This window comes from Condylura cristata, unplaced genomic scaffold, assembly GCF_000260355.1.
Source record: "Condylura cristata isolate star-nosed mole 26May11 unplaced genomic scaffold, ConCri1.0 scaffold00003, whole genome shotgun sequence".
Taxonomy (NCBI): domain Eukaryota; kingdom Metazoa; phylum Chordata; class Mammalia; order Eulipotyphla; family Talpidae; genus Condylura; species Condylura cristata.
This window is the reverse complement of record NW_004567104.1, coordinates 63,371,163-63,389,164: the sequence shown is the minus strand read 5'-3', so window position 1 is coordinate 63,389,164 and position 18,002 is coordinate 63,371,163. Positions and strand designations below refer to the sequence as shown.

The following is an 18,002-nucleotide window of genomic DNA, read 5'->3' as shown; positions in this document are numbered from 1 at the left end:
TGTGTGTGAAAATTCAGTTGACAACAGTGATAAATCCCTTTAATCAAAACCGCATGTATTGAAAAATGAACCACCATAAAAATAAATATTAGTACAGTCCATTTTTATCAAACACTTATGTAAAGGTAAAATTTTTTGCACTGTAAATTTCAATACAATTTACATTACTTTAACTTGGTTACAACCTATGAAAAGAGAAACAAAAATAACTGCTTCCAACACACATATTTCTGATGTGTTGATAGCAATTTTATCTATGTGGTCCATTCTATTTATTTGAAGTCTGGGTGCATCCTTTAGCAAAATAAGCATGTCTCACTCCATTATTAGCACAGCATATTTTGTTAATGAAATAAACATATAAAAATTATTTTAGTATCTGCCTCAAGGGGGAGCTTACAGTTCATCTTGCAGATTCTTTGAGATTTCAAGCCATTCCAAGCTAATATTCTGATGCCATTCCTTATACAGATCCAGAATTATAAATTTCTGTTTTCTTTTCTGGAGCCAAGTTAATGAATTACTATACTTCCATGCCACTTTCTTTTCTGGTGCTTTTTGAAATCCACAGTGTGGACTGGTTTGGACTAGTTTTGGTTCTTCCTTTACTGAAAAACATAAGAAGTTGAATGTATGAGACATCTTATCAGTCTAGACCTGTCTTTGTCCAAAGGTTATCTCTCCAGACCCTTGTTACCAAAGGGTCCTTTACTCACCAGCATAACTTTTATTCCTACAAAAAAATTCTATATTAATCTTGTAGCTGAAGATGTCAAATAATTCACATAAAATAATGAAAAAAATTAAGTAGATCTTTATCTATTTGGCACTTCATAGTTTAGACAACACACACACACACCTGAAACAACACAGAACTTTTTCATTATCACCCCAAATAAATTTTTATCAATGAATGGATTTTGAGATTTTTGTATTTTGAACATTCTTTTCATTAACCTATGATGCATTTAATGCTAAATCATGAAAATAATGCTTTTGTCTTAAGCCCAAGGGCTCTCTTCCCATTGGTCTTTCCTGTCATATAATTAAGCCACTTAGTCCCCAGAAGTCTGATTTTGTGTCAGTTTCTGAAATCAGTGTAGTTGAAAGAGATTCCGGCCTTGATAATTTGAGCATCTGAGTTCATCTGATGTGAGATAGAACATTGTCCTCGTCAGATTGAGAATCTGTGTGTATATATCCAGTCTGTGCCTCAGACTGAGCTTATTCTACCTATTTTCCATAAAGTGGATACTTCTCAAACTCCCACACAGTTCCTGTTACTGAGTTAACCCAAGTCATCAGCTACCAGATTGCCTATCAAAGGTCTAGACTCTTATTGGTCTGGTTTCTTAAGAATGTGCCCTCACCTAGACGACTAGCCAAATTTCTGTCCATGTTAATTTTGTTCTGAACTTCCTTCCTCTCTTCCAAAAATATCTGTTCTAGAGCATACAGGCATTCTCTTTCTACCTCTTTCCAATCACACACCATTTACCAGACAATGATGAAATTCTAAGAAAGAACGTTACCTAAACAAGCCTAAGCAATACAGTTTTATAATAATACTTCAATTTAATGAGAACTTGTTACTAATAAAATATCTAAATTACATTTTGGAGATGTGCATCTAAATGGTTCAAAGGATTCTTTATCCATGAAGTCATCTAACACCATTGGAAAATAAGTCAAGCAAAGTTTATGAAAAATGTTAACAGTTTTTTAAATGGTAGGAAAAAAGGTGGTTAAGTTATTAATGTGACTTTGTGTAGTGTTAGTATTTTGAGTTACTACTAGCTAAGGAAACGAGAGTTATTATATTGAACATGACATGGAATGACAGAAACCATCATGTGTACCAGATTGGAATTTAAACTTTCTGCAAGGCATTCAGATGATAATGGAGTTGAGTCTTTGATGAAGTTTCTCCTTGCTTTCCTGGAAGAAAGGAAAATGGAAGGATCTAAGAATGAATGAATGAAGCTCAAAACTAGTCTGGCAGTTGCAGGAACTCTATTTTGGTTATTTTCTCTGAGAAATTTTTTTTAGATTTTATTTAATTATGCAGACAGAACTGGGGTACAGGCCAGAGGTACAGGTGCTTTGAGAGGATTCACCAGCGACAGAGTGGGGAGCAGAACATGTGGATTGACTAAATACACTGCTGAGGGAGCAGCAAGCGATAGCTTCATAGTGCTACACTTAACCTATTGTGCCACCAAGGAGGGCCCTCTGAGAATTTCTAACAAGTGAAATGCCATAGATCTTCAAGGTGTAAAAGTCTGGAAGAATTTTACTCTCCATGACAATACACTATTTGGAAGAAGGAAAACAAACTTCAGAAAAAAACTTAGTTAATGATACTTCATTATTTTTATTTAAAAGATGTGAAGGTCTATGTAATTTCTTTACATAACTTTTTCATGCTGATTTGTCATTAGCAGCTCTTAATGGTTGAGCTGGACTAAGCAGTATTTATATCAAATTGTCTCTGTACTTTATAGATTTCACAGTGGTAATTCATCTTTCTACCTATTGTCTTATTAGTTAAGGCAGGACACAACAAAAACTCTCAGATTCTGATAATTGCAAAGTGGTTACCAGACAGGAAGAAAGAGAATGGAATAGCATGGAGGTGGATGATGACTGGGCATTTGGTGGTGGTGATGGTGCGAAAGAGGTAGTAGCTGGAGTAAGAAACTCAACGTGCAGCCGATACCATGTTGTAAACTAATGCCACCTCTACAGAAAAAGGTGGGAGGAATAATTATAGCAGGAAACTAGACATTGAAAAACAATCTTAATATGTTTCACATAAATATTGAAAGCCAAGAGTACACAAAATATAGTGTTAATTTTACTTATTATTAATTTTGCTTAGTATTACTAAGTTTTACTTGTCATCACTCAAAATACCTCATTTATACAATGACTGAATTTAGACTGGATCCTTTTAAAAATGCATGTGAAGCATTTAGAATGTTCACCATTAGGTGGGGGCGGGGGATTTGTGTTACTAGTGGATTCTTTAGAGTTTATTTAAAAGATGAGGTAAAGTCAAAAAAGAAATATGCCTTCATTTGCAGTCTCTTTGTTGATGGAGACATTCGCTTGATCGATTTTTATTCAGAAAACTCTGAAAAAGTTGTCTAGTTTATTCTAGGAAATGTGTTCTTATTTAAAGCCAACATCTTTCCTCTTTTCCTCTAAGACAAATTTATATTCATTAATCTTTTAACTTAATGGACAAATTGACACAAATGGAAATAAAATCTCACCTGTAACTCAAAGATATGCTCAAACAATCATGAAATGGAAAGCTCAAACATCTGGTTAAGAAATTTAATTTTATTTCAAGATGCCTACTAAAAACTGACTGATATTTACTGTTGTGCTTTATTTCCTGGATTTAAACTATTAGTTTGAAATAAAAGATAAGCCTACAACTTGACATTTTGGAAAGGTTCTCAAAGAGTAGCTACAACAATTAAATCTTGCATACAACTTGAGATCAAGATTGAAGGTTTAAGGTGAATGCCCATACTTAATAAAAAAAAAGAGACAGCATAGTAATTACCTTTTATGCAGCATCTGGAAACAGCAGGTTCCAAAAGCTACCAATATCAATAGCAGCAGTGGAATCGTTGGTATAACAACATAAATTAGATTGGGAATTATGCCTACAAAATTAAGCAGTTTTAGTATAAAAACATAGTTGAGGTAAGTGACTAACATCACAATTTTATAAAAGGGTTGTAAAATTTTAAAGTAGGATAGAATTATTATCAATAAATAGATTCCAAAAAAAGTTCTTCCCAAAATGCTGAATAATCTAGTGAAGTATATATTCATATCTGGTAAAAAATAAAAAGAAAATTATCTTGCATTAGTTGCAATGTTTCACATTAATGTCCATTATTATATCTTTAATTCAAGTGACATGTTTTCTTAATGTATTGTTAATCTTAGCTATTTCACTCCTTCTTAGTTACCACCTAGAGAACTAAGCACTGATTATTAAAGAATAATGATCATTATTAAAATAATTGTCAATTTACTGGAAATGTATTATCATAACCAGTAAGCTCCGTGGCAGGGTTACATGCAAGACTCTGATATTAATCCAAAATAGATAAACATTATCTGATGATAAGTCATAATGCAAAGAAAAAAACTCCACAGGCATGAAGGCTTGATAGTAATTGAATTCTAAAAAGAATCATTTTCTAATCCTGTTCCATCATACTTGATAATCTTTGCTTTTCTTGGTAAGCCCCCTAAACTTTATTAAGTATTTTTAAATGTCATAAAAGGGAAAATATTCTTAGTGTAATTATCTAATATCTTTAATTAGCTTTAGATATTTTGCATAATTTTAAAAATCAGACTACAAAATTAAAAGCCTTAAGATTCAGTATCATGTTCATACAAGAAAAGCAAATTAAAAAAAAACTAAGCATTTAGTTAGCAAATTGAAATCTATCATTATAACCAATATAAACAATTCTGGACAAAGTAGCCCAGACTTAGCTCAAACTGTCATTAAACTGCATGTCACTTTCTTTGGCTGTAGGAGCTTTAACTGAGGCTCAGTGGCAGGACATTTGGGGAAGAGTTTGCTGTTTTCACCTACTCTTGAACCTCCAAGGAGTGACTGCAACCATTTAAATGTTCAGGAAATGTTTCCTTTTCTTTCCAAAATACCATCATGATCCTATATATATAATAGGAAAGAAAAAGAATTTTTTTTACTCTGGTAGATTTTGCAAAGATTTTGAAACATGGGCTTTGGGTTCTGTCAGAACAAAGCAACTAAGATAAACTGACATTTCTGTTTATTGGCATGAAGCCAACCAAAATAAGCCTAAAAGCAGCTTCTGACTGACTTGGAATTTGCACTGAGTAAATTTTGTTTCTTTAGCAGACAGTTGTGTGGTAGAGACATTTGGGTAAGGCGTGCATTGTTCCCAAGGTGCTATTACATGACAGTAGCATGAATTTGGCCAGGGTGGAAAGATTTACACCATGCAAATGTGTGAAGGCTGCATAGCAAGCTGTTCACTTTATAGCCACACCCCTCCTAGACCAACACTAGACATTCACCATGGCACCACTACTGGTCCCTGAACGTGCCTATTTACATCACAGTTCCTAATGCTAGAGAAATGCCTTGGGAGTTCAGGTTTTAAAAGGAATTTCCAGGACAATGCAACTGGAGAAAAAGAAGTTCCTTTGATTCAAAAATTAGCTTATTGTCACTTGTTCTAATCTAGTTTAAAAGTAAATTTCCATAGCACCATATTTAGTGTACCATACAACGCGAAAAGTTGAGGTCAATGTACAGCAGTTTAAAAGTTCAGTTTCTGTCCCTCCTTGAGGAGTCAGGCTAACTAATTACCTGCTTCAGTGACAACCACATTTTGATGGGTGTCCCCTGGTTGATTTGTAACAGGAACTGTTGGAAAAATCTCTGTAAAGAAAAATATACAAATATCAGGTAGCAAGAGATATATAAAAGTGAATGGAAATAAATATTATAGAACAGCAATTATTGGCATGACTATGCTAACAGTTTACTGGAATAATGATAAAGCCCATATAAAGATAGGCCAAAACCACAAGGATTTTTTGTGCGTAAGAATGTGAGAAAATAATTGTAATTCAAAGACAGGCAGAAGTACTTTAATAATCAGAATAATATTGAGGATTTTCCCCTCATCAATCAGCAGACAGCTGTGCATGGATTGCATCTGGAATTGGCGATTCCAGTAACAATGTTCTAAAGCACATTTCTGTCCTGTTTAAATACCACCACTCTGAGATTTGCCTCCCAATAGTGTCTACTTCAAAAATAATAATAATAAATTAAGATTTTGGGGTTGTTTCTTTGGTTTAACGAGACAAGAGCTCTTCAGTCACTACACACTTAAAATAATGAAATGTATTACCATGTTCTGGTACAGCTGGGTTGCTTAATTTTTTTTCCTAGAATATTATTCACTAAATTAAGATTCAGTGTAATAGAATTAATAAAAATATCCCATAAATTTGCTTTCATTACTTCTAAAAATATGATTAGTACTTTTGTCAATTGATAAAAAAGAAAAGGCACATGAAGCATATTAGACAAATTCACTTAACACTTTGCCCCCTCTATGTTTCACATACAGCCTTTCCCTATACTTATTCTACTATGGAAGAATCCTTCTTACACACTCTATGACTGAAATTTCTCAACTGGTATTTGCTGAACAACTAATACGTATTTTATGCAATTTATCAACACAAAACTGGTTATTTTTAAACACTTTTATAATTTTTCAATTAATGCCATGACTAACAATTTTGAAAATAGAATCCTATGCATGCTGTATTTAATACCCAAGAACAAAACATGTATAATGCAATATTAATAAACACAAAATTAGTTTCAGAATTAATGCCACAAAAATGTCTGAAGACTGTATTGTATGACTTGAGCTATACTATTGTGATTCCCTGTTGAAAATGGTAAATACGCATAAGACAATTTGACTGAATTAATGTGCTATTTGATCAAAAGAGACTAATCAAAACTATATAATTCGTTTAAAAAAATCGCTTAAGAAAGCCAGAGTAGATGGTAGGCTTTAAAGTTTTTTTAGATTGATTTTCTTCTACTCAATGTTTGGAAGTGTTATTTTCACATTAAAACAAAGAACAGATCTGCAACCCTACAGATGCATGACAGTTGCAAAATGGTGGAGAAGAAAGTAAGAAAACTCGCTAGTGAATTACTCATTTTCTGTATAGATGGAGTCTAATCACAGTGTAGTTTTAGTAGAGCTGGTAAAAAAGCTCAAAATAAGTAGCATTAGAGTTTGTAAATGTTATTTAGTCCTACTGTTTAATCTGCTGATGACCTCAACACTAAAAGCTAACTGCTTACTACTAAGAAGTGGTGGTTACATAAATAAGAAAAGGAATCAATCAACATCCTTCACAAAAGCACCTGTGTTAAATGAATTTCAGCTAATCAGAAAATAGTTACCCCGTTCAAAATGAAGCTATTTAAAGTAAAATTACATTCTAAGCACATCAGATCAATTCTAAATCTATGTATATTCTTCAATAACAATTCATACAAAAAAGAATTACATTCACAAAGAATAGTCCATTTCAAAATTTAGGCAAAATACAGAAGCTAATGAAAAAATAATTTTGTCTTAATAATTCTCATTGATTAACATAACCAAGATTCTAGGATGGACAGCATCCTGAATAATGCAAATGTGGTTAAGAATGATTGCTAAGTAGAAAGATGATAGACAGATATAGAAGATGATCAATAGATTATTGATGGACAGATAGACAGATAGATGATAGATGAATAGATAGAAAGAGAGAGAGATAGACAACCAGTAAGTTTGAAGAAAGAAAACAATAGTGTATTAAGAATACAACATGCTTTGATTCTTTTAATATTTTAAAGTACACAATCTCAGCAAATTTAAAATATCAGAAAATTTCAACTTTGTTTTCCAAAAAACAAAATAAAGACAAAGAATATAAAAAAGAGCAGAATACATTTAACTTTGCAAAGACATCTAAGAAGGTAATGATGGATTTAGCAACCAATGGATTTAAAAAAAAAAGTTCACCAGGGATATACAAGTTGTCTAATAGTCTCAAGAGCAGGATAAATATAAGAGAACGGTAATTCTAATCCAAATAATCCTTTGTGCTTAACAGTCTCATGAGAAAAAGTCATGTAATTTTAAGAGTACAATAGAAAGAGCAGCACTCAATTATAATTGCCTCTGTGAATACATGTTATGAAGTCAAGCAGACAGCTCCTTGGAAGTGTTAAAATGATACTTGAGGAGGAGAAAAACAAGTTATTTGAAAAAATAACTTATTTTTCAAAGTAGCCTAATACCTATTTTGACTTTCCTAAATGACTTTAAAAATTAGTTTACAGGTGTGATTAGTCTCTCTTTGTATCAAATATTAATTCAGTTGCACAGTCTTTCAAAGTTATTTAAATGTACTATTTTCAACAGGAACTTACGGTAGTGTAACTTAAATGAATGCCATCTTTCCATACTCTCCAAGTGGTAATCAATTTAAGACTTCAAACAAAAGTTACTTGAGGCATATTTCAAAGAATGAGGAGTATAGGAAGAACATATACCCACCCATATTTGATTTTTACTATGGCCACTGAGCTATGTCTAGTCTGACCTTCACTTAGAAGCTCATATCTCTGAAATAAATGGTTTTGTTCTCTAAAATCTACCAGATAATCACCTAAAACATTGCTCAGTTGCATAAATCTATAGGCACTTGGATGATTTATATAGATATTAAATGTTAACATATTTTAAATACACATTTATTATCCATAAAGTCTGTTTATAAAAGCATAAGTTGACATTGAAATTAGAAATTTTTATTTTTTCTTAAAGACACCTCTCCAGATATTTCATTAATGCCCTTTTATTTAACTCAATTAGCAGTTTGTTGTATAGACCAGTGTGACATGACAAACTATAAAGGAATTGCATATTTCATAGCAGAAATAAAAGAGTCAAAGGAAGTTAGTAAAACCGAAGATAAGCAAATACTCATAAAATCTGCTACACTGACGTGCAATGTATCCTACCTGGTTCATACTTGCAGATGTAATTGTGCTTCATGTTGCACCTGTCGTCATTCCACTGGTAAAGGTAGGGACCTCCGAGGCCAGGGTTGGCTGTTGGTTGATGATACATCACCACACACTTCTCACTTCCACAGGAAGGTTCATCTGTATACCAGTTTCTACCAGCAGAAAGAAATGGGAGCACTTCTAAGTGATTTTTCCCATTCTATTCCAACATCTTCTACAGGTAAAGACCTTGACCATCATTGCCACCCCCCAAAAAATAAACAAAAACAAACAAACAAACAAACAAACAAAAAAACCACTAGCTCCTCAGCATCCATACTCACCGGTACTGGGAACTGCTTCCATCAGACCACTGGTACAGATCTGGGCAGGCACCGGAAGTTTGTCCCTCTCCATTTCTCCAAAGCCCTATCCAGAAATCACCATCAGAAATCCCTGTTCCTGGTTTTGTCAAGTTTTGCAACATGCTTTCTATCAACTTCTGTTCTGCTTCGTTCTCAAGGCTGAGCAGAGCGCCGCCTTCACTCTCACAAGCCAGGCGCGCCTCCTGAAAGCTCACTCTGCTGGACAGTTCGTGGAAATAGGCCATTTTGTAGCAGGGATGCTTGAGGTCAGCAAAGCACACCTTTTGGCCTGAAAGAAAGATGCCCATGTATTGGTGATATGGCCACTAAGAGTTATGGTTAAACAACCACCCGAAACAAGAAACACTCTACCAAGTATGTTTCTCCAATTGAATCATTGTGGCAAACCTGTTTTCTAGATTAATACCTCAATTTATAAACTGTTCCCTAATAGTCAATTTAGTTATTAGTTAGTTAGTGGTATTTATCACACTGATTCAAAGGCAAACTTTTAAATACAATGTTTTAAGGAAATTTTTCATAAGGGAAGTCATAATTCTGACAGATTCTATAAACTGAAGAGCATACATCAAGTAAAAAGTAGTTACAGAAATTTCAGGGATATATAGTAAAGAAAGCTAAAACTTCGAACTGCTGAAAGAGGTACAAGTCATAAAGAAATTTCATTTTGAAATTCATCTAGAGACAACAATTTACAAAACTATCATGAAGATGATATAAAATGGAGAATTTAAGGTAGATTTATTTTTATTGTACATATGCCTGAGAGCATATATATTAAAACTGAAAGTTAACAGAGATCAGAATGAGCATAATTTTAGTGACAAATGATTTATTAATATAGCATTTTTTTAAGTGTCAGAATAGATTTCTAGAGTACTTTCTAAAAAATTACTGAATACTTTCTGGTTTTACAGGGCATATTGTGGCAAATTCCAACCCATAAACCAGTAGCTTCTCTCTTTTTACACAGACATCTCAAATGAGTCATAAACTCCAAATAAACATCTGCAAATAGGCAGGATCATATTAGGTCATAATAAAGCCATCTATTAAAAGGGATAGTATAGGGTATAGGATTTAGCTAGCCCCACCAGGAATGTTATTCCTATTATTTTACTGTATACCCATCCATTTTTACTATCAACCATGTATGCCAAGATTAAACAGACTGTCTGCAAAAATGGTCACGCTGTCTTATTTGGCCTTAACTTTTTCAGTTCACCTCTGATCTCTGCTGTCAACTTTAAAATGCCATAGAATTCTGTCTGTCACAATTCTTTACCCCCAACCTGTGGGCTGTAGCTTTCACTACTCAGATTCTCTGATTGCAGGTTAGGTTTGACCTTGGAAAACAGGCTTTAAATTATGGGAAATGAAGTCAAATTACTTTAATTAGCCTAAAGTTAGCTACTCTAAGAAATCAAAGCATAGTTTTACTGTTTTCTTGCAGTTCATTTGCTTAAACATTATTCTTGTTGGGATTGAAAATATTTTGCAATATATATTTAATGTTACAGCCTTATTGAGAAAAACTTTCAGAAATGGTGGGGGTGGGTAAAGGTGTTATTGTACTTAAACACTGCCTAAAAAATAAAACATTCAGGCCTTGTACTTCTAATGACAGTACATTACACTGGTCTAGAGTTGGTATCACATCCATTCTCTCCCAGAGTCAGCATTTAATGACCTGCAATGACACTCGGAGGCAGGAGAGGGCAGAAATCAACGGAAGGCCATTAGCCTCATAGCGGTGTTTGAGTGATGAGCATTCAATATGTTGACACAAGCTGAGAACTGCCAGCAAATAAAACAGTGGTTCCAGCATTGCACGCAAGGCAGTCCGTTGTCCTCTCTGACTTATTAACTGTTTTGAATGCAGAACACACCAAGTAATATGAACACATTAACGGAGTGCTCCAACTAATTGTTAAGAAAAACAGGACATGAGGATGAATGAGCACCGGAAACTAGAGTTCATAAGACTTCAGGAGGACAAATCAGTCTGAAATAAATAATCCCTGAGAGATGATCATGAAAATCCCAATGGTGAATTCTAATACAATTAGTATCTTATTTCATTTTCTCTTCTAATTTATTATTAGGTTTTGTGGTGATTTCACTGTTTAAAATGTTTATTCCTGATAGTATCCTGGCAATGCTATTAGACCTAGTGATGTTTTATGCCTCTATTTTATTTTTTAAAGATATATTTTATTTATTTATGCATACAAGAACTGGGCTGTAGGCAAGAGATGACGGGGTTAGAGGATTCACCGGAGACAGAAAAGCAGGCAGCAGAAAGGCAGATCTACTGAAATACACCGGTGAAGGGAGCAGCAGGTGAGACAGGATAGGTCTGCTGTGCCATGTGGGTCAGCTCCCTGGCTGGGATGGAACTCATGCTGCAGTGGCTGGTGATAGTGTGATAGTGCTGAGACTTTAACCCCTGCACCACCAAGCAGGCCTTTTGCTTGTATTTTAAAAAGCAAACACTAACTATGTCCATTTTCATCTTCTACATCCTTTACATATTTCTAAGTCTCCAAATATATCTTAGTTGCATTCCCTAGGGTTTTCAAGATACTCAGTTTTTTAATACAAGATGGCTAAGGCTTAGATTTGATTTAGCACTTTTGAAATGTTAAAATTATCCAAGAGTTTTCTGCAAGATGTCAAAATGAAATCAAATTAAGAAAAGGAAGCAGATTAACCAGAAGTTTCAATGAGTGGAAATTACTTATAGAACAAAGCCAGTGCACATTCAGAAGATTCTTATATGAATTATATGCTAAATGTCTCTGCTCAGTATCTCTGATATATTAAAAAAATAAATGCAACACACTTGTTTATTTACTTGAGGATTCAAAAATAAAGATGAAAATTAAGTCATTTATAAAATTAAGATAGCACTTCAAAATTAAGTGACTAAGACAGCCCTAAGTGTTTGAAAATCCCTAGCAAGGCTCTGTTAATCTATAGAGAAATAACAATAAAGGGAAAAAAAGATATAGACAGTTGTTATATTTAAAATAATTAACAAATACTGCAGGGGCCCCAGAGATTTGCCAGCCTTGGAATTCCCTGCCAATTATTCTCTCTTCAGTCATGGGTAATGGAAAAGTTCAGGGGTGGGGGAAGGGTACAGATTGTGGGGCTGCATTGAAGGGAAACTAAAAGAATCAGCTGGCCAGTTACCAACTACAGATAGATATTACCTCCAAAGTGTGTCGACTATCAGTTGTGTCTACAGATTTTGAACTGAGAAGTCATTAGCAGTTCAGATCTAGCAAGGTAATTTTCAGGAAATTACAGATACATTGTACAGTTTTTTTATGGTTTATATATTATAAATTAAAGCTGACAATGAATTTCTTCACATCCAATTTTATTTTACTACGGATTTCTACTTTATTGAGGACATTTTGTCCAACTGGCAGCAAAATCAGCAGGAAAAAAAGCTACTGAACTACTCAACATTTCAGCTGATCAAGTTTGGCTGTAACAGAGTGAAACTCCAACAGCTGGGAAACAAATGTTCTAATTCCCAGAAAAACTGCATTAATACGGATCTTCTGAAAGTCGCTTTCCCACCTCTGAGGCTAATCTTCCAAAAGAGCCATTATGATCACCTCCCTCCTCATTCTGTGAGGTCACATGGAGAATTTCTTTTTCTCTTACTTTTAAAGGGTATGCTCAGATAAAATCCTTCATAGAATATTTTATCAGCCAGGTACATATCCTGATAATATAAAACAAATTTTATAACACTAAGTCTATCTTCATTTTGTCTGACAATAACTTAGCATTTACAGTTACCTAGCATTTAGAGTGAGAAACAAGCTTTGACTGTTGGCTTAATTACAATAGAGAGAATACACCTTCCACGTGGAGGGGAGAAGGCTTCCAAACAGGTGAGAGATTGGAAAACAGATTGGTAAAAATGGTAGCCTCAGAGAGAGTAACTATGTGTGTATTCTTATTGATACATTTTGGTGCACTGGGAGGTAATTCTAAAAAGTGTTTAAATATCAGATGCTCATCAAAAAAAAAAAATAAATAAATCCTCACCTCTGTTGGTTTAATTTTCTGTCTGTCTCTCACAGACACACATGCGCAACTACATCATATGCATACACTGTTATTCTGAGATAATTCTCAGTATAGAAACAATCATTCCTATAACTGTCATAACTAAGACTTTGTTCCTATTGCCCTTCTTTAGTGAAAAAAAAAGCTAAATATTGCAGAATTTTAAGTGATTTTTTATGTAAAAGTAGAGCTAAATGCAAGTCATGGCAGTTTATTTTTTTTTTCTTCCTGAATAGAAAGGACCTATAATTTGGCTATATTTTGCTTATATTTTATTAACTTTCTGATAGTTGAGTCCTCAGTCAGATATAAAAGTAATCACATTTTTAAGTTTTTCACACGATTATAATCATATATATATATCAATACTAAGTGAATATTAAATTATATATTCTTAAAAACATGTAAAATGTTTTATAAATTCTTACTGTTCAATTATGAGCTACTTTTAGTTGGAAAAGAAAAATATTGTAAAAAAGGAGGATCTATATATTAAATCTTCCCAACCAGAGTAACAAGATTTGGGACATTTACTAGAACCCCCAAAGTAATTAGTACTTTGAAATCTTTTCTTGATCTTCCAAATCACACAATTAAATGTGCTGAAGTTATAATATACTGTATGACATGAGCTCAGGGAGCAATATCTACATCTTTGAACTAAAAAGAAAGAAAACTCACTGCCTTTGGTGCTCAAATATATTTTCTTAAGAATTTTCTTTATAAAAAGGCTGTCTTACAATAAACTTTTATGAAACAGAATTTTTAAAATACAGTTAATTCATTAATCACTGTTAAACTGTACTGAAGCACCTTCTCTTACATTTACAAAAAAAGCCAAAAGGGTTATTTCAGATCATTTTATGGATGATGGTGCAGGTGAAACTCTGTTTCTCTTACTGGAGAATTCCATAACTTTCTGAGAAGGGGGCATACTTGTTTTTTATAAACTCAAATATTTACTTTTTAATTTTGGGGGGATTTGCCTTTTTTTTATTTAAGTAACTTTGGTTTACAATACTCTATGTGTTCCAGGGATTTAGGTCCATGCCTATTCAAATGTGTGTTATCACTGCCAAAGGACCATTAACCCTCCCTTATGTCACATAATTCCTACTACTTAAATTTGAATTATAGATAATAAAGAGTAAACCTACTAACTGTGTGACTCCGATTCTAAGCATTCGACCACTACAAACTACCTCCAGAACCCAGTGCTTCTCTTGAACTATGTAGAGTGGCGTTAGTATTTTATTTACACTTTCGTGGCTCAATGTTTTGTCCTAAAAAGTGAGTGGTTATGAGGTTTCATAAAGAATGATGCTAAAGCCTAATACTTATGAATATTTTAGTATGCAAAGTCTCACTGCATGCACAAAACATGCCTTTGGATAAAATAGGGAAAGATTATCTGGTGATAGAAATTGTCGTGCAAGAGAAAGAAGTGTTTCCCTCTAGGTGGCCTTAGCTCCAGGCCCAGGGATCTCTATGCTGAGCCCCAACTGAAGCCTGTTGGCCTGCACACCTATGTTCAAACCCCTTAAACCCTCCAACAACCTTGTGATATAGCAGCTCCCCTCCTGTTTTAAAAATGAGGTAAGGGGAGCACAGAAAAATTAAATTTCTAAATTCAAACAGCTCATAAGTAGTTAAGTCAGGACTCAGAACCAGGCTCCTATATTCCATGTATTAACCCAGATTTCTACTCTGCCTTTACCTATATTTCAACTAGAATACTTTTCTAAGGTAAAAGAATTGCATGAATAAAGGAATTCATGAATATGTGTATATGTATATATGAATATATATGTATATTGTATATATGAATATGTATGTGTATACATATTCATGTTACCTGTGTTATAATGTTAGTACTGATTCATTACTGATAGCTGGGCAGCTATCACATGTGATTGTGCATTAAGAGCTTATTTCTGAACAGGCTTTGGATTCTTTATTAATAAGCATTTAGACATGGCATTACTAAGCATTAACATTGGATCCTCTTAGATTTTCAAGCCATGGACGTCTTAATTTTTTTTTTAATTTAGATCTTTTATTTTTAAACAAAGCAAGCAAGGGCCAAATTGAATACTTTCCTATTTACAAGGAATATTAAGTATATTTATATGCTATCTCATCAATAGATAATAATGAAAGAGAACAATTTTCCTGGCTGTTGTGTATATCACCCAAACTGACAAGCACAGAAAGCAGCTGTAAAAAGTAAACTGGTTAGTGAAAGCTGCAGCTGGATCCTTTTATTTAATATTGTTTCTCTTCCATAGATATTGCCTTCATTGGGGGGAAAGAGTTAAAAAAGTGAAATTACAAAATGATGACGAACATCAGTGAAGGAGTAATGGCTATGATGAATGAGTACTTTATTAAATGACTAGTAATAAGATTAATATGTTCCTTCCTTGTCCAGCAGATACTTAAAGTAATTGCATCTTTGAAAACTGCACTGTCATCACTTTATGCTTTTGATGATGTCATGGAATAGTACCATCAGTTTGGATCTGCTCAGCAGTTTTGTTTATGTCTTCCTTGTTACTCTATCTATACATTGATCATCACCCATGATTTTGCAATATTTTGTAGCATCTGCATGGTAAAAAGACAGGCCTCTAAATCACCCACCCCTCTGAATACAATATATGTTAATTTTTATTATCTCAAATTAAATACACATTAAAGCATTTTACAGCAACAGTTAGAAATAGCATCAAATATATTGAATGCCATTTTGCAGCATGAACAGGTTGGGAGCCACTGCTGGACACACTAAAAAGAAAAAGAGAAAGTTAAAAAAAATACTTCAAAGCACTTTAAATGTTCAGAAATATCCACTTGTTCTTTAAACATTTTCTTCCACCCAGAGCCTTCAGTTTTAAACTTCACCTTTTCATCTATATTCCAATCACCATCAATAAAATCTTTCCACTTTGTTCTAAAGATTATGTGATTACCTATCAGTCACTTCACAAAATCAAATAATTATCAACTCTATAGTTATTTTCTACTCATCTGTGTTCAGAATCAAGTTATATGACCCTAAAAATAGTTTTCAAAGTAGGATAATAAATTCACTAAATATCCTTTGATCATTATTCTCATGGTCATATATTTTTCTTACATATTCATGCATCAAAATAGGCATCGCTACTAACATATAAAAATAATTTTCTATTATAGCTAGATTGTATTAAATATTCTGGGATAGATTATGATGATGAAGTTCCTGAAATGTGATTTTGTTAAACTATTTCATTTACAAGTAATGCTCTCAATGTGTGATGCAGTAAAAGTTGGAAAGTGTTTCTATTGAATACTTACAGTGTTATAATAGAGATGACTTCTATAAACAATTACTTTATGAGTTTGTGTCTTTTGTATGGAGTGAGTAATTATTTGGGCACACTACATAGAAATTATAAATATTTGTATTGATTTTTTATAAATAAAAAATGTTTTCCATATGTAGTAGATTTACTCCTAGTAATGACCTCAGAGAGCTTATTTCAGTCAACAGACATTTAAGTACAATTTTGGTAAATGGTGCCTAAAGACATTAAAAAAAATTGATGTACCACTCAAAACCTATCATCAACAAAACAGATGTTAGATCTTCTGCTTTCAGAATGTCAGGCTTTAGGCTTCTCTGTATTGAGGATATTATGGCTGAAATAAATATTTTTAAAGATTAGTATTCAAAGAATAAATCACAAATCAATTTATGCTTGTTAAATTTCAACATGATTTTTTATTGCTGAAGACAACTAAATTATTCATATGAAAAACATAACTAAATAATTGTTTTAATATAAAGTCAACGTCATCATTTATGCTAAATCAAATGGATCATGTTCAGTTAACTGGAAATTTTCCAGATGTCACCTACAAGATGCCTATAAATACTTAATAGAAAAACAAAGCAAAAGGTTTGCAACAGTTTATGCAATAATAAAACATACAATGAACTTGCTCCCAAAGTTGAAATCATATAAACAAGAATGTACCAAAATGATATTATTTAAGTCAGTGAAGTGTTTCTATTGTTTTTTGAAAAATACCTTCTGTGCAATGCTTAGTCCCTGCTGTTCATTCATTAGCAAGTGTAATTCTTACAAACACAAAGGCAATTAGATTTGTAATTCACATATTCACATGAGTCTATACAGTAAACTTTTTCTTGCAAACTAAGTAAGGAGAGAAAGGGGTCTTAAGTTACAGATTCTATAACTCCCTTGATGCTGTAAAGTCTCATGTTATAAATATTAACAGCTTGATTTTCTTCAAAAATAAATAAATAAAACGCAAGCTACATGCATTCCCAAAGGACATTTCACAATGAATTTAATTTCAGTGTGTCCAGAGGTCAGAAAGTTAGTGGAGGGTGATTGATACTAGACATTTCAAGAATTATGTTCTGAAGATGCAGAACATCGCATATTGCTGAGGGGAAGATCAGTAAAAATCAAGCTGAATATGCCAGTTTCTAAAGGTCTGGCTTCACAATACTGCTTAAGTTGCTGTCATCTGTCATCTGTCATCAGTGACACCTGTTATACAGATGCAAACTGTGAAAAGGAATTCGTGAATTTTACATTGAAAACCTCCCACACTTAGAACACATGCCCACACACATTCAACAAATATTTATTATTGCGACACAAATAAGCATCACAAGAGACCTAGTAAATGTAGCTATCTCTGGCTGCTCACCCTTCACTTCAGACCCTCTTCATCATCCTAGACTTTTAGAATCTGTATGTTTTTTACTTTTTTTTTTAATTGAGATTGACTTTGGTTTAAAACAATGTGTGTGATTTAGGGGCACAGTATCACACCTCTTCGGATGTATGCTACTGTAACTGGGTGGTCCCTAGGAG

The 18,002-nt window shown here is 33.3% G+C and overlaps 1 protein-coding gene across 1 annotated transcript in view; it reads right to left on the bottom strand.

Moving 5' to 3' along the window:
• Window positions 1-423: 423 nt before the first annotated feature.
• Window positions 424-18,002, bottom strand: part of CHODL (chondrolectin) — a 91,281-nt gene continuing 73,702 nt past the window's right edge. Inside the window, exons 2-6 of the mRNA XM_004675304.2 lie at window positions 8,974-9,283; window positions 8,645-8,802; window positions 5,399-5,470; window positions 3,578-3,680; window positions 424-608 (exon numbers count right to left, since the gene is read on the bottom strand). Of these exons, the coding sequence (XP_004675361.1) occupies window positions 524-608; window positions 3,578-3,680; window positions 5,399-5,470; window positions 8,645-8,802; window positions 8,974-9,239 (684 nt within the window). The 5' untranslated portion in view covers window positions 9,240-9,283 and the 3' untranslated portion in view covers window positions 424-523. The remainder of the gene's footprint in view (window positions 609-3,577; window positions 3,681-5,398; window positions 5,471-8,644; window positions 8,803-8,973; window positions 9,284-18,002) is intronic.